Raw genomic sequence first — 22,388 nt, forward strand, 5'->3', positions numbered from 1 at the left:
ACTCACTCACTCACTATAGCCCTTTGGCGAACTTGGAGCAACTGAACTTGAAGGGATTCTTTGTCCGAAGAATTCTATATTGCTTCAAGAATGGGAATCGGGTGGTCAGACTCATCAGAATGACGCTCCTGCTTTCCGTCACTGATTTGCTTATACTGTAGTGAATATACATGGGATATTGCAGGCTGCAACTCCTAACTAGTTTTTCTGTGAGAATGAACAAAATTATCAATGTGACGTCAGGATGTTTTTCATAGAAGTCGTTGTATATATGATATAAAGTAGGCAGCGCTTGGATTTTCTTTTTGGAAATTACCATATATGTATATATATTAATCTCATGCAAACGGCGCTTCGAGTACTACATATGCAACACTGGACACAATGTACATATGCAACATATCTCTACACACTACTGTTGAACCATGAAGTACTCAACCTACGGTTTGGCGCCATCGCGTGTTATCACAGATGTCATGCATATTATCTGTATACTGTCATTACTTGGAATGTGGTTATCTAGCAAGCTTATGTATGAGTAAATGTTATCTACTATCATGTGTTTGTTTTCATTAGTTAGTGCAACTTCACCAGAAGGATCTCGGGATGGGGTTTGGCTGTCTCTAATGTCAGGACAGGATTCAGGTCTCTTTAGTCAGGAATAGAGATCAGGCTTGGGATAAACGGGGTAATAAAGCCAAGGCAGTAGTTGAGAATACAATAATGTGCACACACATGCATGCACACACGCGCATGCACATACACTCATACACACTGTTTATCTGCAAATATCACCCGTCAAGATCCGTGTTAGAATTGGTCTTCACCAAGCCATGCTTGTCGTGAGCGGCGACTTGATTTGATTGATGCATGCCTTGCAGTGTCCCAGTTGGGTGGTTTGATATCATGGTGTTGATCACTGGACTGTCTGCTTCAGACTCGATTAATTACAGACCGCCACCATATAGCTGGAATGAAGCTGACAGCAGCGCTAAACAACAAACAACAAACATGTAATTATCTGCCTATTGGCTTCCATTCATTGGAAGTAATTTTGCAAAGTCGCAAAGAGGGCATCACACGTGTCACCGGTCGCACAAAGTGCTCAGTTCCGTGCATACCAAAAATTTAGTTCAAAACATCTTATTTCTTGATATTGTTGACAGTTGCTCCCTATTCCATGCTCGATTCCCTTAATCAGCCGTACCCGCTGTCAGTTTGATGGATTTATTGCTAACAGTCATAAAAGTCACCCCTTCTGACCTCGCAAACAAATTGCGTAGATTGATGCTTACGATGTTGATCACTGATGTGTTTGGTCCTTGATTAAACTGCACACCTCTGCCTTATTGCCGAGTCCGGCGTTACTCTACAAACAAATGACAGAAAACGACCTGACGCGTCTTCCTTTCAGAATCTCTGCCGTGGTCGATCCATAATGCTTTTCACATTAATATTGTGATAGGGTAGGATTTCAGATCCTTTTGAGCAATGTCACAAACCTGATTACATACAATGCAATGCTTACACATATGCCAAAGAATTAGTCATTTCAGGATTAAAATTGTATAAACTAGAACACTGAAAATAGATTACGGCTTGACAAATTGCGGTTAGAGATGGCATGTTTTATAGAGGTCTGGTTACTCCAGATTCAGCCGATAAGTAGCTGCCAGGACCACACCTGAGCTTATCTGTGTCATAACTAGTGCAAGCCAAACACTCACATGACATATCATAACAATGAATCGGGGAAGAGCAAAGCCAGATAAATGTCATATATTGGTCCATAACCTATGTGGGTTACATGTCACCCCGGCTGTCTTATCACAAGGAAACGCAGAATTTTACCTTCTTCGTGATGTGATATAATATGATATGATATGACCAAGTTAAGATAACCACCTGTCCCATGACTGTAAAGACATTTTATAGCACAAAGCATTCACTTCCTTATATCTCAGATGCATAAAAATCAAGGAGTCGTGTAACTGTCAAGAGAAAATATTTTTGCGAATTTCACGTATACCACAGAGGTGCACGTTAGGTCAGTCTGTACCATGGCGAACAAAAGATAACGGCCAGTTGCACATCCCCGGAGATCGTTCGACATGTGATGTACGTGTCATATATCTGAGGCATGATATGAGATATAAACACCACCACACATCAGCAGCTAGACTACTTACCTAGATCATCATTAACAGAGATGGGCGAGAGGACGCCCCTTCTGGGAGGAAATCTAGAACGAACTGCTGGCGGTAAAATCCAATTCTCTGAGCCCGCAGAGGATTGTGATCCGCTCAGTCGCAGACAGATATCCTGGGATGATAGCATCTCCATTGCAGATACAAGGGTTGTGCCAGTTAGAACCAGACCAAAGTCGGCACCACCGCTCCGGCTTTCTGCAGAATCAGATGACAGTGATGATGGATGGGCCAGTAGCTCGCAGCGTCGAAGGCCCCAAACAAGTCTTGATCAAAGAACTGACACAGATGCAGAGGAGATCTACAGGATTCTCAACAGACAGAAGAGTGGAGGAAGTGAAGACGAGGTTTTCCTTAACAAGGAGACGAATAAGGACAAGGGTGTTACAAAAGTACAGATAACGAATATGGTGTTGCTGAACATAATTCAAATCATCTGGACCATTGCTAATCACATGAATATTCCTGTATATTCGCAATATCTCTACCGACGAATCCTGGAGGAAGTCCTCGGTAACAGCACACTGCCGTCGGGACACAATTCATCGTCCTTGAATGTCACGTTGTGCTTTAAACCCTCCCCGAATGAAAGCGATTCATCTGATGGCAGCAGTGGGTACTCTCTTCAAGAAGAAGCACAGAAACTTACATCTCAGACGAGCATGTACTTCTCCTTGGTGGGTTGTGCTTGTTCTTTCGTCAGCACGGTCTTATTCGGTGCCTATTCAGATTACTTTGGAAGGAAAATGTTGTTCCTGGTGCCCTTATTTGGACACTTGATAGATTATGTCCTAGTGACAATCATCATACAATGGTCCCTTGACATCAGATTATTTTTTGCAACAGCAACCATTTCTGGCATTTGCTCATCCGAGCTTTTCACCATTGCATGCAACGCATACGTTGCGGACAACACGCCTCCAAAAGGGACCAGAACCGTGGCTCTACTTGTGTTTGCCATTACGGAGTCACTGACAGCTGCAGCATTGTCCACCGGCGTTGGCTACTACATCCAACTGCAAGGCTTTGTCCTTCCGTCCCTCACTGCAGCGGCCATCTTGGTTCTCACGATATTTGCAGTTGTTTTCATCCTCCCGGAAAAGAAAAAGGTGGCCGCTTCGTCCAAACTACGACAGCAGAAACTCAAGGAAAAAGAAATCCTGACTCCACTTAGAGCTGTCAAGAACGTGTTTGGCTTTTACTTTTTCGAAGGTACTGTAAAACTTCGAGTTATGTATTCGCTGGCTTTGGTTGCATATTTTGTCCACGAAATTGCCATGAAAACAGGAAATATTGGTACCCTGTGGGAGATGAACTACCCTTTCTGTTGGAGCCCCGAGATGATGGGTTACTATAGCACAGCATCCTCCCTGTTCTCCGAGGTAATAAAGCTCCCTCTCTTGAAGCTGTGTCAGTGCTGTTTGACCGATCAGTTCATCGCCATTTGGAGCAACCTGGCCTACACTGGATCCGTAATACTGAAGGCCTTTTCCTACGACAACTTTATGATGTATGGAGGTAAGTGTTACATGACGGCGCGGTATGAAGTCAAGTGTATTGGGAGATCCCCTCTTTCTATACGATTCAGTTGTTTTGTTATTGCTAATTCTGAACAATATCCCAATAAGAATATGTTTTGCCAATGTATTACATTTATTTATTTCAGTGGCCTTCATGACGGCATTTGATTTGTCAGTTTCGACGATTATTAAATCCATGGTATCAAGCATGGCCGGAACTGACCGACAAGGTATGCGTGTCTCTATGCACTTTGAAAACCACTCTCGCCTACTCTCTCAATATATGATTTATATATTATTATAATTTACACATTATTTGGAAAAAACATGCTATATATATACTCATGTAAACGAAGAAAGGAATACATGAAAGGGCAAGTGTTTCTTTATTCATTTCCAGAATTTCACCCACAGTGTAATACATGTGAAGAACTTTGTTCACCCAGTAGAGAATGGGTACCCGGTGGGATAAGTCATGTGACAATCTTTTTTGCGCCTCACAGTGAGCCTGGTCTGTCAGGGGTAAAAAATATCAGATTGTGCGCGTTGAGCATCCTTTAAGTTGGAAATGCACTATTACTGTTATTATTAATTTATTACTATTGCTTCAGGTGCTGTGTTCTCGAGCCTTGCCATTGCCAACATTTTTACCTCTTTCACGGGGACCCCCATGTTTAGCGAGATCTACAAGTACACGTTGGACATCTTTAAAGGAGTTTCCTACCTTGTTTCGGCAGGACTCCAGTGTACGGCCACGATTTGTTTGGTGTGCGTATTCTAGTTCCTGTCCCGTACCTACACTATTACACTTCATCCCAAAAATGAAATTCCTAATATATTCTACATCTGTGCGTGCATATATACTGAAGAAGCCATTCTTTATATGAATTTTATATATTTATATTGCGCATTTTACATACTTGAACATTATATTAATAAAATATTATCCCGGTTAACGTAGGTGCTCTGAAGCTCCAGAAGTGTAACTGTTCTAAGATCATTGCATTATAATGTTTATCCGTGAAGATCAGGGTTAGAATTGATCTTCAACAACCCATGCTTGTCGTACGAAGCAAATAACGGTCTGACTTGGATGATGCAAGTCGTCCCATTCCAATCGCGTAGTCCAATGCTCATGATGTTGATCACTGAATTGTCTGGTTAGAATCACCAGACAATAGTGTAAACGACCGAACTAACGAACACGTTATATGATGTTCTTTTCTAAAAGATCTCTGTTTTAAGATCATGATTAACAATGTGATCGTGCGTTTTAATTTCGAGATTTGTTTTGTTTTTGCTGTTAACACGTGTGTTTGTAATGTGAATTGAAAGCGATGCTTGTTTACCTATCTTGTGGTTATAAAGACATTCAGACGGTTTTAGCTGAGCAGATCATGAATACCATGCTTGAGTACAAGTACGTTTAGTAGATTGGAAGTTGAAGTGTAATGGTATGGGGTGCCATTCCCTTTTCGGACATGCATGGACGTATCGTCACCTTGCAGTATTAATGTGCTCGCGTGTCTTAACCTTTTGAGGCAACGTGACCTTGCTGCAAGCACCCTACCATTGTCCCTACCATGTCATGAATGATATATATTGACGCCTACAACGTTTGTGTTGGTCGTGACGGTCGTTTAATCTGATTGCAGTGGGTTCGCCGTGCTTGGCAAGATGGGGTACATGCAGCGGACCGAGATCATCAACATACAGGATAACAAGGAGCCCGTACCCAGGACATCCACAGCAGAAGAGGATTCGAAAGTCTAGAGGTGATATAACCTGTTATAATGGGCGAGACGTTAAATAATAATGCATGTTGTGTTGGTAGAAAACGTTATGTAAAGACATGTTTGTTTTGGGACTCCGCGTTAAGTATATTTCAAAACATATACATAAAGTTCTTAATAGCTATAAGCAGCGTGAATTTTATGATGAAGTTGAGGATTTATTCGAATTTAGACGGATCTATAGGTAATAATAGTGGATCATTTTCACAAGGGATTTAAAGAATGAAATATGAATTGGAAACAAACATTTGGCATCTCCATAGCGTCTTGTTTTAGATGCTTCATTTCTATTACAGGATGATCCTGCTTCTTCATGTTCAAGGTCAAGAAATGTGCTAATAGCTGTAGACGGAGTTTCCGGTACAACCTTTAGCCAACGGCCATACAGAAACATGAGTCTCATTAACACATTCAGACAATGACCTGCTTTACAGCCGATCCGGTTTTTTTTCCTGTGAAAATGAAAATAGACATCACAAACAAATCTGGTTATACTGAATTCCAATCCCCTGTTTCATAAGAAAATGATGTTTGCAAATGAATTTTAATTTTAAACTTCAATACCACAGTATTTGTATATCTTATGGCGAAGTTTAGGCAGCATACCTTAACTAAGAAATCACAGACTGTTCCTGTTTGATGAAGTCGTAAAGTGATTCACATTGCACCTGGCTCACTGGTTACACCTGTTATGTGTTTTTTGCACTCATTCAGTGTAGTTCTGGGACGCACAGTGAGACTGATACAGTATCAGTCCCGTACCAGACCACCAAATGTTTCTAGCGGCAGAGCCTCGTTTTGAGATTTCCACGATTTCCATCTGTCAGAGCACGCTGTACGACGTGTTTGCAATATGCAAGTGTTTGGACGTATCAAATCACACTGATTCATATTTATGTATCCAGTTAGATGAAGTAGTCTAAAAATTCTGCACTGGTTATCACACTAAGTTACACAATAGGACGGAACCCAGAAAAGGGAAAGGAAACCGTATCAAATCACACTGATTCATATTTATGTATCCATTTAAATGAAGTAGTCTAAAAATTCTGGACTGGTTATCGCTCTAATTTACACAATAGGACGGAACCCAGAAAAGGGAATCGAGACCGCTCTGTAATCAGTGTTTTGACTTGGAAACACTGACAGTCTGATCAGATAATGGATTGAATGAGACAGGGTGGTGCAAGACATTGTTTATTTTTCAATGTGCTATACGTCGAATGTCTTTCTATAACGTGCACTGAAAATTTACAACTAGCCATATGTCCCCGTGGAACGATCAGTGTGATATATTTATATTTTGCAAACCGGCCATCATGGCCTGCTGCTACATGCCGGCTTCAAAACCTACAGGCCCTGAATGAAATCTGCAGGCCCATTTGGTTAAAGTCAAACAAAAAAACAAAAACAAAACGCAGTTCTTGTACACAGTTTCGCGCTGTTTCTAGAAAATCGAAGCCAAGCCAAGGGCACACGGGGGAGTTAATATTTGTTAGACATTCCAACGCCAAAGCGCTGAGATACCAGGAAGTGAAACAGTAAGCTACCGTAACATGATGATCCCCGAGAGTTAATAAAGGACAAATTGGGAAACATTCCAGATGAAAAAATAACTGAAAGACAATTTACTGACGGTCATAAGGGCCGCACATATTATAAAATGTCGGCCCGATACAATAACGACCGGCGCTGGACACCCGGGTGGGCGGTTATTTCGAACGCTGATAAGCACCTGTATGGCTTTTCTTGCACTACCACACTATTGCAAATACTGTATCACACTGTGTCCAATATCGGCATACTGGCACCACCTATAAAAGTCAACATGGCAAACATGTCGAACAGCACATTGGGATGTCTTTTCGAGACAACTAACTTTTCAGTAATAATGACAATGAAGAGCTTGTTGATATACTAAGCTATGAGTTTACCATTGTTTGGTTGTTACATGTTCACTATGGAAATACACCCACAGGAACAAGAAAATGGGAGGACATAGTAAGTTACATTTTTCTGAAGCTTTGAAGCTCTTGTCCTTGTAAGTATTAGATCCAGGTTGGGAGTGATCAAGCAACCAATGCTTGTGTTAAGAGGCGACTAACGGGATCGAGTGGTCGACACATGTGATCGTAACACAACTGCTGAGATCGATGTTCATGATATTGATCACTGGATTGTCTGGTCCAGACTCGATTATTTATTTACAGAAGGCCGCCATATGGCTGGAATATTGCCTAGCGCGGCCTAAAACTATACTCACGCATTCACTGAATTCGTTCACCACCATATGATATAGCTTACAATGGGCAGCGCTTAGATAGAGTTTTTTTTTAAATATATGCACCATATATGTCCATATATAAATCCTATGCAGTGGGGCTTAAAAATAAAAGCTTCTACAATAAACAAATATTAAAATTTAACAGTATTAAAACTGAGGTCAAAACACTTTTCAATCTGTCCCTTTCTTTATGAACAAATGGGTTTTGATTATGTTTTGTGTTTTGAATGCGCGAATCCCGTGATGATGTGAACACTGTTTATGGAATCAGCTCAACGTAAGCATTGTTGTTACTATCAGCTGGTACTATACCTGTCTGACACTTCATCACAGCTGACATGCCACAACTGGCGCAACAGCCGATCGAGGAGGACCAAAGTGCAGATTAGAGGCTCTTTGACACATATTCGTATTATCACTAGCGATGAAGTGCGCATCGTAATAAACGGTTCAGCTCACACCGTCAACAAACGTGCATTTGAACTAACATCGCTATGTTTTTAACATGAGGACATCAGCCGATTTAACAAATAAAACAAATGTGAAATCCAAATGCACCAGAATCAAACTTGTTTGCATTGAAAGTACAGATTCTACCATTTACATTTGTGAGTGAGTGAGTATGGTTTTACGCCAATTTTTTATATTTTTTCAGCAATATCGCGGTGGGGGACACCAGAAATGGGCTTCACATATAGTATCCATGTGCGGAATCGAACCCAGGTCCTCAGCGTGACGGAGCAAACACTTTACCTATCCGGCTACCCCGGTGCCCCTTTACGCTATTTGTGTTTGTGTATTTCTTTAAGGTGTTGTCCTAACTATATTAATGGTTTATCCTTGACACAAGCACACGGACAAATCCCCCGTGGTAACAGTCAGTTACGATCTTTCAAAAGGAAGTTGTTCTAACTGATATACACATTGCTGTGAATACCTTATTAACAAGCATAGGGAACATAATCTTTCCGCGTGCAGTCTTGTGGTTAAAGCTGTCGCTTGTCACGCCGAGGATCCGGGTTTGATTCCCCACATGGGTACAATTAGTGAAACTCATTTATGTCATGAGGTTGCTTGAATATTGCTGACAGCTGCCTAAAAACATATTCACTTACTCACTCCTCATAAGGCAGGTCAGAAATTTGTACATAACTGGACTGGATATTAATTATTACTAATACTTCAATTGAATGAATTAGTTTATTCTTAACTGAATGCATTCATTAACGCCTAGTTTTCTTTCTGTCCAGTTATCGCTTGTCCAGTTTTGGATTATTCCACCAGACACCAGAAATGGGCCACACATTAAACCCATGTTGGAAATAGAACTCGTGGTATCGGGTGTATGAACGCGTTAACCACTAAGCTAACCCCACCGCCCACACATCGTTCTAACCTGATGTGACAGAAAACTTCTGAAACGTGTTCCACATCCGTGAGTACTTGTATATTCATGACAAATGGCAAGGGTAATGTAGCTAAATGCTTACAGCGGTCGCTCATCACGCCACAGGTCCCGGTTCGAAACCACAGTGTCTTGTGGAACTTTGCTGGAGTATAGCTATCAACTTTAATCACGCCATCAACTTTAATCCTGACAAGCCGAAAGTAATCCATGCAATCGCTCCACACCTATTTCATGTTGATGGAGGGTGCACATGATAAGAATTATGTAGAACACTCGTGGGTGAGTTTAGTTTTACGCCACACTCAGCAATATTCCACCTCTATGGTGACTGTCTGTCAATAATCCAGTCTGGACCAGACAATCCTCTTATCAACAACATGAGCATCGATCTGCGCAATTGGGTACCGATGACATCTGTCAACCAAGTCAGCGAGCCTGGCGGCGTTCTGTAAATGATGAGGTTTGATCGACAGCATGAGCATCAGTCTACGTAACTGGGATACGATGACGTGTTAGCCAAGTCAGCGGGTCTGACCACCTGATAGTCGCTTCATATCACAAGCATGTGTTGCTACCAGTGTAGAGCCATTAGCAAGAGAATGAAATCAGGGCGAGAATGACATCAACCGAGCATAGTCTGATCATATGCTCCAAACTTACTAGTATAGATTCCACTACACTATATTAGAATCACATGCTCCCTGAGCGGACATGTATGTAAACAACTGAAGATACAGAGACTTGTGACAGCTATGATTGGATGATATAGTGTAAGATATTTATGTTTTGAAAATAATTCTCATCCAGTAATTAAAACTGACCACAATTGTAAGTCTTCAGTGCTGTCATTGTTATGACCATGACTTATGCTTATATGTGTAAGGATATTTTCAAGTAGGTGACATTTGGTACGAAACTGTGGTTGAAGAGTTCTGCTTCCTGTGCTTGGAAAATACGCCGGACGAATTAGCCCAGAATTGTGTTTTATTGTAGTTGGGCCTGACTGTTCCCATGTGTACATGGAATGGATGTTGATAAAATATAAGGGCACTGTATAAGTCTATGGGAAAACGTTTGGTGTTGAATAACCTAGAACAAGTAAGTCTGTTGAGTAAGGGAGGCAACTCTGTATTGTGAGATTTCAAGACGATTCTTTCAGTCTCTCCCAAGTTATCTGTAGGCGTTTATTTAGTTCCTAAAAAATATACTGAAAGAAGTTGGAGATATTCGAACATTATTTTTGCCGGTATTTACAAGGAATAGACACTGGTTAACGTTTAGCCGCAGTAGCATTAGTTACCTCCCTTTAAAGTTAAATAGTCAGATTCATATGTGAGAGAGATTTTCACAATTCTTAAAAAAATGAAACACTTTGTTTGCTTAAATTATTCATACTTGTACTTTTAAATACAACGAATGTTTTGATAGGTCATATGTTTATTGTATGCTCATCCAACTCATTTACAGATATTTAAACAATGTTGCCTTGCCACAAATAGGTTATGAGAGAATTTTAAATCATAGTAGGTCACATTTAAATATAAAAACAGTAAGATTTGTGTTTCAAATACGTTCATCCGGTTAACAGAAAAATATCAGAACTGTTCATACCACAAAAGTGAGTGAATGAGTGGGTTTATTACCTTTACATTAGCATAATTTCAAGCATACCGGCAAGAGAACAATCTAATTTATATCAACGTTAAAATCAACAAAATTAGATCATAAAATAACTGCCATTGAAGGACAGTAAATATACTACAGTGTCACAGATATATAAATTCAAAACTAGTGCACTATCGTTAAATTAAATTGCTAGAGGCACTACAAAATAAAGCAGGCTACAGATCAGCAAGAACTGGAGGTGTATGTATAGTTACATCAAAGATGACTTTCTCCACTTCATGGGAGAACCAACTGCAAACATTATGCAGATGAATTGGATGAGCATCATGCATGAAATGGGTGAGCAGCATGTGCGTTTTAGTGTGAAGCTTTGGAAAGAATTTAATCATTTATTGTACCTATGACAACATCATTTTAATGCTACGAATTTGTAATACAGGAGTTCATGTGTAAGCAGTACTTTGAAACAGTAAGAATACTTTCCCAAAACTAGTTCAGAAACGTTTACTGAAGAACGAGGCTACATTTACACTAATGGGTCTAAACTGTTAAAGGGAAGTATAGTATGGCTGTTGGTGACAAAGGGAGGTAACCTGGATCTCAACGCAGGACCTTGTTCAATCTGATATATCCATCCGGCCGATATAGTGACACTATATTTTTAATATATATTTTATCAAATGACCAAGCGATACGTATTTGTTCGTTTTCATCTCTAAAGAAGTTTGTGTTAAATTGAGCTAATCCATGTCATATCCAGCGGTTTAATTAATCCCTTACGATGCATTCATTACAATACAAAACACCCAAGCCACAACTACTCTTTTGATCTTTCTCTAGTAAATGAACTGAGCAATGGCTATCAGAGTGACACAATGCGAACATGGTTTGGTTCAGTTTGTTAGAGGGCGATTAGGTAGCCTTGTGGCTAAAGCGCTCGCTCGTCACGCCGAAAACCTGGGTTTGATTCCCCACATGTGGACAATGTGTGACGTCTGTTTCTGGTGTCTCCCATCCGGAGATATTGCTGGAACATTGCTAAAAGCTGCGTAAATAAAACTCACTTACTAGAACGATATAATAGTCTTGCAATTTTCCCTAGGATTTCGGTTTGTGAGTGAGTGAGTTGAGATTTAAATTGACTTCGGCAATATTTCAGCCAAATTATGACTAAAACTCGTCCCTGATGCTGGAATATTTCTAAGGGGCACAAAACAAACCCTACTCACTCAATGTATTAGAAACTCTTTTGGATATCCTATAATCAGATGATCAGCTATTCTAGAAGCTAGAATTCATAGCTAAAGTACAGTCTTATGCCCACGAGGAAAAGACCCCGATACGAAAGATTTACATGTCCAATATTAACCCTAAGAGTCCAGATCTGGCTTCTCGGGTGTTGTGGCGATGTGTGTTTCCTCGTTGATAATGACTGTCTCCGATTTTACCTTGCGTAGTATCCCTGGCGCCAGGCAGTAAAACACCCTGCAACAGTTTTGTTATGCGTTAATAAAACAATCGTTTACGTGAATAAGACACTATGTGACAGTTCATTTTACGGTAATAAAGTACACTGTATCAATTGTTTGACGTAAATATAACAACCCTGTAACGGATTGGTTTGTTATACGTCAAAAACACCATGTAAGAATTTTATTGTACGTTTCTAAATACATACCATGTAACAATTTTGTTATGCGTCAATAAAAGACCCGGTACTAGCATTGCTTTACGTCATATACCCCATGACTGGTTTGTTTTACGTCAAAAACAGCATGTAACAATTTGTAAATGAGGAAGAAACAACCTGCGTCGGCCCCGTCTCAGGGTGCGGGTGCGCCCTGACCGGACACAATGCAAGCGCTCTATCATCATTGTGGTCCACCAGTGGAGTCAAAACGGGGATGTGGAAAGTGTGGCCGAGTTCGTCCGCCTCTTGATTTTTACACACGAAAGTGAGATCGAGCCATAGAACTTCAAAAGGTCCGCATGAAGTGTGTGGATCTCGCTAGGATCCTAGCGGCTGAAGTCACAGCTACCAGTAAGGCAGTCTTGACCGTCACCCTGAGGATGGGGGCTTCCTCTAGCGGCTCATAAAAGTCCGACTTAAGGTGGCTCAGGACTATGCGCAGGTCCCACTCGGGGGCCCTGGCTTTGCGTCTGCCACCTGCCTGTCTGAAGCTCTTATCGAGCTCCTTCAGTACCGACACATCCAACCCTGGGGACCGTTTCCTGATGACGGACATGATGCCCGCCAGGTTGGTGTTGATGGAAAAGGCATTGAGGCCCCTTACAGTACGTACGTGGACGATAGTCCCCGATCTGGGGAAAGGAAGCAGTGTCAGCACAAAACCCCTGATCCTCGCATAAGGAAACAAACGCCTCCCACTGGAAATCATACAGTTTCCTAGTTGTCACCCTCTGCGAGCCCGCTATGGCAGAAGCGACCCGGTTGGAGTACCCACTGCTCCTGAGACGCCTTTTTATACTAGCCAAGCATGCAGATTGAGTACCTAAGGGTTCTCGTGTATCCGTCCGCTTGGCTGACTTAGGAGAAGATCCCTCCGAAGAGGTATCTGTACAGGCTCCTGACTGCAAAGTCTGCGGAGGGGTACATTCTCTTGTAGTTTGATTATTACTCGTTGTAGTGATGCTGGGGGAGGGAAAGAAACCCTCACGTAGGAGATTAGTGATGCCTGCCGAAATATGTCCAACAGACAGACAGATTTGGGCTGTGCCTCCGGCCACGGATCTGAATGCACGGTATAGAGGTTCAGCACCATCTTCCATCGCTGCTTCCCTGGCAAAAAGTTGCCATGGCCTAGGTAATTGGCGGAACCTAAGACAGACCGAACCTCCTTGTCAAGGTGTGACAAGTGTGCATCGGAAACCTTATGAGGTACCTGCACGGAAGCAACCCAATTGATGCCCTGGTCCAACCCTATGGAGGGGTGTCTAGTGGGTCGGACGATGTTGCTACGTTGCCTTTCCGTAAGGACTAACGGAGGAAGGAGACGACCAGGTCCCGCTGCGGTCACCTGTGATTGAAAGTCACTTCCCGCCTCCTGAAGGAGACGGTGGGATGGGAGGGCCTTCCGAGGTGAACGGAGGGAATCCTCGCCAAAAAAGGAAGCCACCCTAGCCCTCTTGGTGGCAGATGGGTGGTCCTCAAGTTACACAAGAGGTACCCCTGAAAGTTTCGCCACAGCCGCCAGGTGAGCTACCGGATCTCCTGTAGGTGGAGGGGTAGCGTCCTCAGCCTCCGAAAGGATGCGAATGAGGGGAGGGTTATATATATCCACCTCATCCGGAGGGTTAGGCTATCTGATGGGGTGAATGGGAAGATTCCCGTACCGGGGAGAGGGACGGAGGGTTCGGAGGGCCCAGCCCCTGGCCTAGAAGCCTCGAGACCAGTGTCTTCACTGAGTCGAGCACCCTAGCGGTCAGAGAAGCTTCGTCCGACCTACTCCTTTAGGCTATCTTTTTCTTTCTCCTGTGCGGAAACGGTGAGGGGGAGATGCTAGAGGAAGCCCCCCGTGCACGGAAAGGGGCCTGAAACGGTGAACGGCTCGTCCGATGGGACTTCATTTGGACCAGGGGGTCCGTAAGTGCTTCCTGCTCCCTTTCAAGGTCGAACTCCTACGACCGCTCCCGAATAACGATCGCGTCCCCACTTGCCGAGGCCAGAGGGGAAAGGGGAGTGTGAGGAGATGGAAAGTGAGTAATCCTCGAGGAGGTGGAGGAAGCTGGGTAGGTAGCCGTAGCTGAGGGCTTTTTCCTTCGACATTCCTGTTCGGATCTGCGGATGGCGGCCAAGTAGGCCTTGAATCCCGGGTCAGATAGATCATTACATTCCGAACAACGGGAATCAGCCGTAGACCGGATGGGGGTCTTTCTGACCTTAACGAGTCCTGCATCTCCCACAGTAGGGGGGTAGACCCGATCCATAATAAACTGAGTTGCGGACGTCCGTGGTTCAACGAGTACGGACCCTTAATACCCCGAACGATTTGTCCACACACCCGGAAGAGTGAAATAAATCCGTAGGGTTCGGTACCCGAAAGTTTGGTACACGAATGGTTCGATACACGGAAGGTTCGGTACACGGAGAGTTCGGAAGGTTTATGAACCCGAAGAATCCGTGTAGTCGGAAGCTCCGGGACCGGAGGGTCCGTCGGTGCGTGACCCACGCTCATTCCAGCCCGTGCGCGGGACGTACTTGCAATCCGGGACGGTAGCTAGCTGTCGAACAGGTGAAAAAGTGGGTCACAGCTACCTGAGACTAATGAAGGGTTAGTCAATAATTCAAAGTTGTAACACCAATCCTAGTAAACCTACCCAAAGTAGGGGGTAACAGCCACGTGCTGGAACCCAAAAAGAGCGCAAAACCCTTAGTAATAAGCAGGTAGAGAGCGAATGTTAGAGACTGAGACAAAATGGCCTGTCGTCGCCAGTCTCTAAAGAAGGAATGACGTGTCAAGGGGTCACGTGACCTGTGGGGGGCGAGACCCAGCTACGTACAGGGTTGGACCCTACGTAGAGTTGGACCCGTGTACCTGTCTGAATATCAGGACCCGTTATGATCATGTGTCTTATAGATTAAAAAGTGTAATATATTATTCTTTAATAATAATAATAATAATAATAATAATAATGAGTTATTGAGCATCTTGTGGAAGATCAGGCCTACACCTATCTTGGAATGCAAGTTCGAGACAAGCTCCAGAATGCCCTGATTCAAGATAAACTTCGGGCCGAGTATAAATCTCGTTTAAAGAAAATCTGGAGTTCAGAGCTAAATGCTCGAAACAAAGTCAAAGCCACCAATACCTTTGCTGTGCCAGTCCTCTCCTATTCCTTTGGAGTAGTTGATTGGACAAAACAAGACATCCAGAATCTTGACCGCCTGACCAGAAGGATCATGTCTGATAACAGAGCACACCACCCTCGCTCCTCTCTTAATCGTTTATATATGCCAATCAATTTGGGAGGACGGGGTTTGATTAATGTGGAAGCTCTTCATGACAGAATTTTATTGTGTACTTTTGCACATATTTATTTGTCAGATGATCCTCTGGTGATGCACGTCAAGATTCATGATGAAAGCAAGGAATTCCACAGCTACTTTAAGCGTGCCAAGGTTGTTGGACACAATTTGAAATTTGAAGTTGATTTTGTTGATGGCGATGTACTGCTGGACGGTACAGTGATGGGAGTAAACCAGGTGAAGTCTTTCACCAAGTCTGCCCAGAGTCGGTCCTTTATGGAGAAGCTGTCTGAGAAGCCATTGCATCGTGTGTATATGCAGTGTGTGGAACAGAACAGCAATCCAACCGACTCCTTCGCCTGGATGAAGTCGGCTGGTCTCAAATGTGAAACTGAGGGCTTCCTTTTTGCTGCTCAGGACCAGTCACTTCCCACTCGCAATCGCCAGAATGTGATTCTTAAAGAAAATATCAATATGAAATGTCGTCTTTGCAATCAATTTACAGAGACTGTCCAACACCTTGTTAGTGGATGCCCTTCCTTGGCACAAACAGCATATCTTAAAAGACATGATGGCATGGCTCGCTGCTTTTATTATCGTCTCCGCCATGCCTGTGGCTTTGACTCCGAGGTCCATCCATGGTACGACGCTGAGCATGTCCAGGGCGTCCTGGAAAATGACAACTACAAACTTCTCTGGAATTGGCCAATATACAGCCTGAGACGAATTCCAGCCAACAAACCTGATCTTGTCCTTTTTGATAAAGCCAATGAAATTATTTATATCATTGAATTTTCTGTCCCTTTTGACAGCAATGTGATTGGCAAGATTCAGGAAAAGCATGATAAATATGCGGACCTCGCCTTTGAAATGTCTCGCTTGCATCCCAAGTACACTGTCGTCAGGCTCCCCATTGTTCTCGGTGCCCTTGGTTTGGTACCTCCTGATCTCTTGGCGCAGATGAGGAGAGTGCCCGGGTTCTCCACCGGGAGCACAGCCCTTCTGACAATCTGGGTAATGCAGAAGGCTGCAGTGTTGGGGAGCCTTCATATTCTCCGAAAAGTTCTTGGTGGGTTCGACTAGGCAGTGTTTCCTGGGAGAAGTCCCATTCGCTGTCTGGGCTGCGTGTAGAGGGGGCGAGGGCCCTGAGCTGATGATGAGCTTGACCAGCCTGACTGTGCCAGGATCACCCGAACCCTCTCTGCTGCATTTCAATTTGTAATCTGTAAATAATAATAATAAAAAAAAAACAAACAAAAAACAAAACAAAAAAAAACAAAAAAAAATAAAAAAACATAATAATAATAAATTATTCTTTCCCGATTAAAAGTTTGCATTATCTTTGAAGATTGCGACAAAATTGCACTCACTTCATTTGAATATAATACATGGTTGAGAAATTGAAAAACCCGAAATTTTAGTCTCCGAGCCCAAGAATATATTACTATTTCTACAAATTTGACGTCTCAAATCAACAAAACGGGTATCCGGGTAGGGTATGGTAAGAGGGGGAGGGGTACCAGGATAGAAAATATGGACATGTACCATCCGTAGTTACAAGGTATAATGGCTGTTTGTACGTACACAAGTATGGCGGCTGTCAGGACGCGTGTTCCACCGCATGTAAAGTAGACGAAGCCACGCATTGTCGCCACGGTAGCGTCATACACGGCACCGTATATCGTCATCCCCAGCATAGTGGCCACTGCTCCAGCCACGGTCAGTCCCGCAAACAAAGAACCTGAACGAGCGAAACTAATGTCAGTGTATGGTGTAACACACACGTATACAGATATACATCCAGTATCTGAGTGAGTGAATGAGTATGATCTTACTCCGCTTTTAGGAATATCCCAGCAATATCACGCCCGGGAACACCAGAAACGAGCTTCTCATATCGTCTTTAAGTGGGGAACTGAAAACGGAACCTCGACGTGACGAAGGAACACTTTACTTAGTAGGTTACCATACCGCACCTATATACACAGACTTTGCGCGAAGAACGATGAGTATTACCCTGAATCTCTGCTGGAGCCAACCTTGAGACGATCCCTCTGATTACAGGCATCATTGGAACAGCCAGTGCTGACAGAACGGTCTCTGTAGGACAAAAGAACAACCACATTCAACAAGATGGAGCATATATATATATATATATATATATATATATATATATATATATATATGCGTGTGTGTGTCTGTGTGTGTGTGTGTGTGTGAGAGAGAGAGAGAGAGAGAGAGAGACAGGGTGTGTATGTGTTTAAAAGTCGCAATAGACAATAGTCCAACTTTTGCGGCAGAGGTGCGTAAACAATCGAGTCTGAACCAAGCAATCCAGTGATCAACGTCATGAGCATATATATATATATATATATATCCTCGTATATATATATACTTCAATAATACTAAAAATACACCTTAAATCCAACCAGTTTCATGTCATAAGAACAAGTGCAGCTGCAATCAGTCAGTCACCAAATCTTAGATACGCAAAACACTTACGAGCATATATCATGAAATCAGTGTACGCCAGGCCATGAAGAACGTCAGAACCTCCTCTCACCAGTGCCGTCCCAATGGCGATCATCTCGTCAGTTGAACACATGTGAAACAGCTTGACCACAGCAACACTGAAAAACTGGTTCAGTAGCATGGCCGCCATATTAACGTAGCCAATCATCTCTGGTCCCCAGCAAAATGGTTGATTAAGAACCAACATGTAATCTATATATCCCGTGCCAGAATCGCCTACAGTTGTAACGAAGAGCGCTAAGAAAGCTATCCAAAACAATGTCCTCTTTCTGCCAAAGTCTTTGGAGAAATAGAATCCGAAAACGTTCTTGATAGCTTTAGTTGGGGCAACGCATGGCGATTGTTTCTTTTCAAGAGCAACTGTTTCTGGAAGTAGAACAACAGTTATGAAAACTGAGAGGAATACCAGAGCGGATGTGACGAAGGAAGGCCATACAAAGCCCGTATATTGGATAAAGTATCCAGTTCCTGCTTGAGAAAGAGCTGCAGCGAAGTAGCTTGTGAAGTCCAGAACAGCCATTCCTACCGTCCTGGATGCTTTAGGTGGTGTATTGTCAGCGGTGTATACATAACTGACAAGATTTACGCCATAGTATCCAGCCGTGATCCCTGTGATGGCTTCCCCGATGTACATATATCTCAAGTCCATGTTCCAGTACATGATTGCAGTACACAGAGCATTGCGAAGACCTTCGCCCATCAATGGAACCACGAACAGAATCCGTCGACCGATAAAGTCAGAGTACGAACCAAGCAGGGTGGAAGTTATGATAGACAAGGGTACGCTAATGTAGCTGAACATGACCCTTAAGTTGTTGCTCATTTCCTCCGCCTGAACATGGTTTTGGTATATTGGATCTGTTATGTTAACGAAACATTTTGATGTTGCGCTGGTGGAGAACGCGTCTGTTCCATTGTCGACAAGCTCGCTTAAGTAACGCTGGTAAAGATATTGGGAGAGAACTGGAGACCGCATATAGGAAGATAAATGGAAGATGAGCAACACAATGTTGGCCTTGAGGAGATTGCCCAGCTTGGATCTGTCCTCTGAATCTTTGTGAACTTGGAGCAGAGGTGTGGACTCCATGACTGCCGGCGAGGTTCTTCTTACTGCCATCCGCCTATCTGTTGAGGTTATGTCCACAGGTTAACGACGACGGTTTGTCTGTAATCTGAGCTTCATAAGCTGTTTACGTCATATAAATGTTGGATAGATACGGTTATCGAGATGATACTGGCGGGATGAGCAATGAACAAACTATTTACCTTTCACGCAAGTCGATTCTTTATCAGCGCAATGATGGTCAACACCATACAATAGATCTTGGGTTTATATGTTGCCAACTGTGGGATAAAGCAACCTTCACACAGTCACTCAAATAAGGTTTTAGAGACATTTTCCCTCTCATACAGAGACAACCCGCGATGATCCGTATTAGTACGTATTAGTACAGCAACCCATACGTGTCGTAAGAGGCCATTAACACGATCGGGTAGTCAGGCTACGGCTTGGTTGGACGTAGATCGATTCTGATGATGCTGATCACGGGATTGTCTGGTCCAGACTCGATTATTTGCAGACCCTGTCTAAATCTCACTTATTTTGTACCAAGAAACATCCAGAAGTGTGGCAAAGGCTGAAGCTTTGTGACCAAAGTTTCAACACAAAGAGTGTTAAAAAGGTTGTTAAAAGAGCAACATCCTCTTGTAATTGTTATGGGCAAATGGGCAAATGACAAATGTTACCCATGAAGGTCCCGGGGTAGAATAGGCTTTCAGCAACCCATGCTTGTCATAAAAGGCGACATGTTTGTCGTAAGAGGCGACTAAAGGGATCGGGCGATCAGGCTCGCTGACTTGGTTGACACGTCATTGGTTCCCAATAGCGCAGATCGATGCTCGTGCTGTTGATCACTGGATTGTCTGGTCCGGATTCGAATATTTTCAGACAGTCGCCATATAGCTGGAATATTGCTGGGTGCGACGTAAAACTAACCTCACGCACTCACACGTTAAGGGCATAACGGTGAAACGTTCCCGGTTCACTGCTGACACTGTACGTCTAGTTCGTTCCTCTTCCAGGTTAGTTGAAGTCAGCGCCTGGGTGAAGTACATGAACTAGGGTACTTGGCGTGTGCTAGAAGTAGCGTCCGAAATAATCGTGATGACGTTGCGAAAATGAAGCATATCACTTTATAGATAGGAATTTCTGACACCATTATCAAGTCAAAGTGATAAAAAAATTTAGCTTGATAACGATGTGAAAATTAGCACCCAAACGTCGCTGTATGCTACGGAAGCGTAGTAGGGCCACGATAACATAGTTTTGGTGTAACTATCTGGTACGAAGGCAATGCTATCTCATAGGACTTAATATCACCTACGTAGGACTTAGTATTTCCTACGTAGGACATACTACCTATTACGTTGTATTTCATATCTCCTACGTATGACTTACTGTCTCCTATGTAGGACTTAGTATCTTCAATCTGCTACATAGGACTTAGTATCTCATACGTAGGACTTAGTATCTTCTATCTCCTACACAGGACTTAGTATCACCTACGTAGGACATACTATCTCTTACGTTGTACTTCATATCTCCTACGTAGGACATCTCCGATGTAGGACTTAGTATCTTCTATCTGCTACATAGGACTTAGTATCTCTTACGTAGGACTTAGTATCTTCTATCTGCTACACAGGACTTAAAATCTCCTACACACATAGCTGGAGGGAGAATGGATTAAGGTACTGATATGAACTTCTGGAAATTCTGTAACAGGTCCCCTGCACGTTATTGCTTGTTTTCAGGTGGGGATATGTTGGATCGGATACAACACTCGTTCGCGTTGTTTTTCGTGATTGTTTGCAAGCTGACTTGACTGGGGTGGAAAAATGTTTAGTGCGGCGTAAAACAATACGACATTCAAAAAGGCAAAATAATTGTCACTATAGTATAAGTATAACGGAATAAGCACGTATATATTGCCCGCGATAGTTAAAGAGATGTATGCAAACGCAGATTATGACTCATGTGCAAATATCCGACGCGTAATAGTAAAGTGTAACAAAGTGCAACAAATAACGGTGAACAAACTGCAACGCTTAACAGTAGAGCAAACTGAACGCGAGGCAGTAAAGTACAAGACGGCCCAACACATGACAGTTATGTGCAGCAATTAGTTGAACACATGCGTCTAATGGTGAATGAAACAGTTGACTCTTACTGTAAATGAAACACGATACTACTCGCTAACGGTAAATGTAACATAACTGTAGACTCTGAAGGTGAATGAAACACATTGACTGTAGACTAACAGTGACTGAAACAGTGAAACAGGAAATTCCGTGCCTGGGGAATGAAGTCAACCATGTCAGAGCAAGAAATATTAACACATATCGATCATCTCTCACATGAGATACAAAGTCCTACGTAGGAGATACTAAGTCCTTCGAAGAAGATATATTAAGTACTATCTAGGATATAATGAAATATTAAGTACTACGTAGGAGATATTACGTACTATGTATGAGATAGTAAGTCCTAGTCGTAGAGGACAGTGAATACTACGTGAGAGATATTAAGCCCCGTGGAGATACTAAGTCCTACATAGGAGACAGTATTTCCTACGGAGAAGATATTAAGCCCTACGAAGGAGATGGAAAGTTGGAGATAATGAGATTTAAAAAGATGCACCGTAGCCCTACTAAGCTTCCGTACTATGCAACTGAAAAAAAACCGGTGTTCATAAAGTCGTACGCTTCATGTGTGACCTCAAAAATGCCAATGCAATCTCGGCGGGAGACATGGCCTTCACACACTGTACCGCGTGTCTTGGGCGTGATTACCGAACGCTCTTACCGGTAAAATACCGAAGCTAAATGTGGAGGTGTAAACTCATCATGTTTAGTGACACACTCTCTTACTGTACATTGGTGATAACACTGACAGTCATATACGTACTAAAGTCTGTTTGTGGACTAGTTGTACATGTTTGAAAGTACAGCCTTTTCGCAACAGATTTCTG

At 42.8% G+C, this 22,388-nt stretch overlaps 2 protein-coding genes across 2 annotated transcripts; one reads left to right on the forward strand and one right to left on the reverse strand.

Moving 5' to 3' along the window:
• The first annotated feature begins 2,155 nt into the window (after window positions 1–2,155).
• LOC137294612 (lysosomal proton-coupled steroid conjugate and bile acid symporter SLC46A3-like) lies at window positions 2,156–6,203 on the forward strand. Its single transcript, XM_067825669.1, has 5 exons — window positions 2,156–3,725; window positions 3,874–3,957; window positions 4,339–4,495; window positions 5,383–5,502; window positions 5,817–6,203. The coding sequence occupies exons 1-4, from the start codon at window positions 2,210–2,212 to the stop codon at window positions 5,498–5,500; spliced, it is 1,875 nt and encodes a 624-aa protein (XP_067681770.1). The 5' UTR covers window positions 2,156–2,209; the 3' UTR covers window positions 5,501–5,502; window positions 5,817–6,203.
• Window positions 6,204–12,208: 6,005 nt separating this feature from the next.
• Window positions 12,209–19,444, reverse strand: LOC137293618 (lysosomal proton-coupled steroid conjugate and bile acid symporter SLC46A3-like). Its single transcript, XM_067824264.1, has 4 exons — window positions 18,328–19,444; window positions 17,842–17,925; window positions 17,410–17,566; window positions 12,209–12,323 (listed from the first exon to the last, which is right to left on the reverse strand). The coding sequence occupies exons 1-4, from the start codon at window positions 19,442–19,444 to the stop codon at window positions 12,209–12,211; spliced, it is 1,473 nt and encodes a 490-aa protein (XP_067680365.1).
• Between the last annotated feature and the right edge of the window lie 2,944 nt (window positions 19,445–22,388).

The sequence above is a fragment of the Haliotis asinina genome, chromosome 8, assembly GCF_037392515.1.
Source record: "Haliotis asinina isolate JCU_RB_2024 chromosome 8, JCU_Hal_asi_v2, whole genome shotgun sequence".
In the NCBI taxonomy this organism is placed as follows: domain Eukaryota; kingdom Metazoa; phylum Mollusca; class Gastropoda; order Lepetellida; family Haliotidae; genus Haliotis; species Haliotis asinina.

Bases quoted from the DNA above. Each gene is read 5' to 3' on its own strand.
- LOC137294612 (XM_067825669.1), top strand. From the start codon at position 2,210: ATGGGCGAGAGGACGCCCCTTCTGGGAGGAAATCTAGAACGAACTGCT. The intron at 3,958-4,338 runs GTATGCGTGTCT...CTATTGCTTCAG, and splicing joins GGCCGGAACTGACCGACAAG to GTGCTGTGTTCTCGAGCCTT. The intron at 4,496-5,382 runs GTGCGTATTCTA...ATCTGATTGCAG, and splicing joins ACGGCCACGATTTGTTTGGT to TGGGTTCGCCGTGCTTGGCA.
- LOC137293618 (XM_067824264.1), bottom strand. From the start codon at position 19,444: ATGGAGTCCACACCTCTGCTCCAAGTTCACAAAGATTCAGAGGACAGA. The intron at 17,926-18,327 runs GTAAGTGTTTTG...TTTGTCCTACAG, and splicing joins TGATTTCATGATATATGCTC to AGACCGTTCTGTCAGCACTG. The intron at 17,567-17,841 runs GTAATACTCATC...TCGCTCGTTCAG, and splicing joins GGCTCCAGCAGAGATTCAGG to GTTCTTTGTTTGCGGGACTG.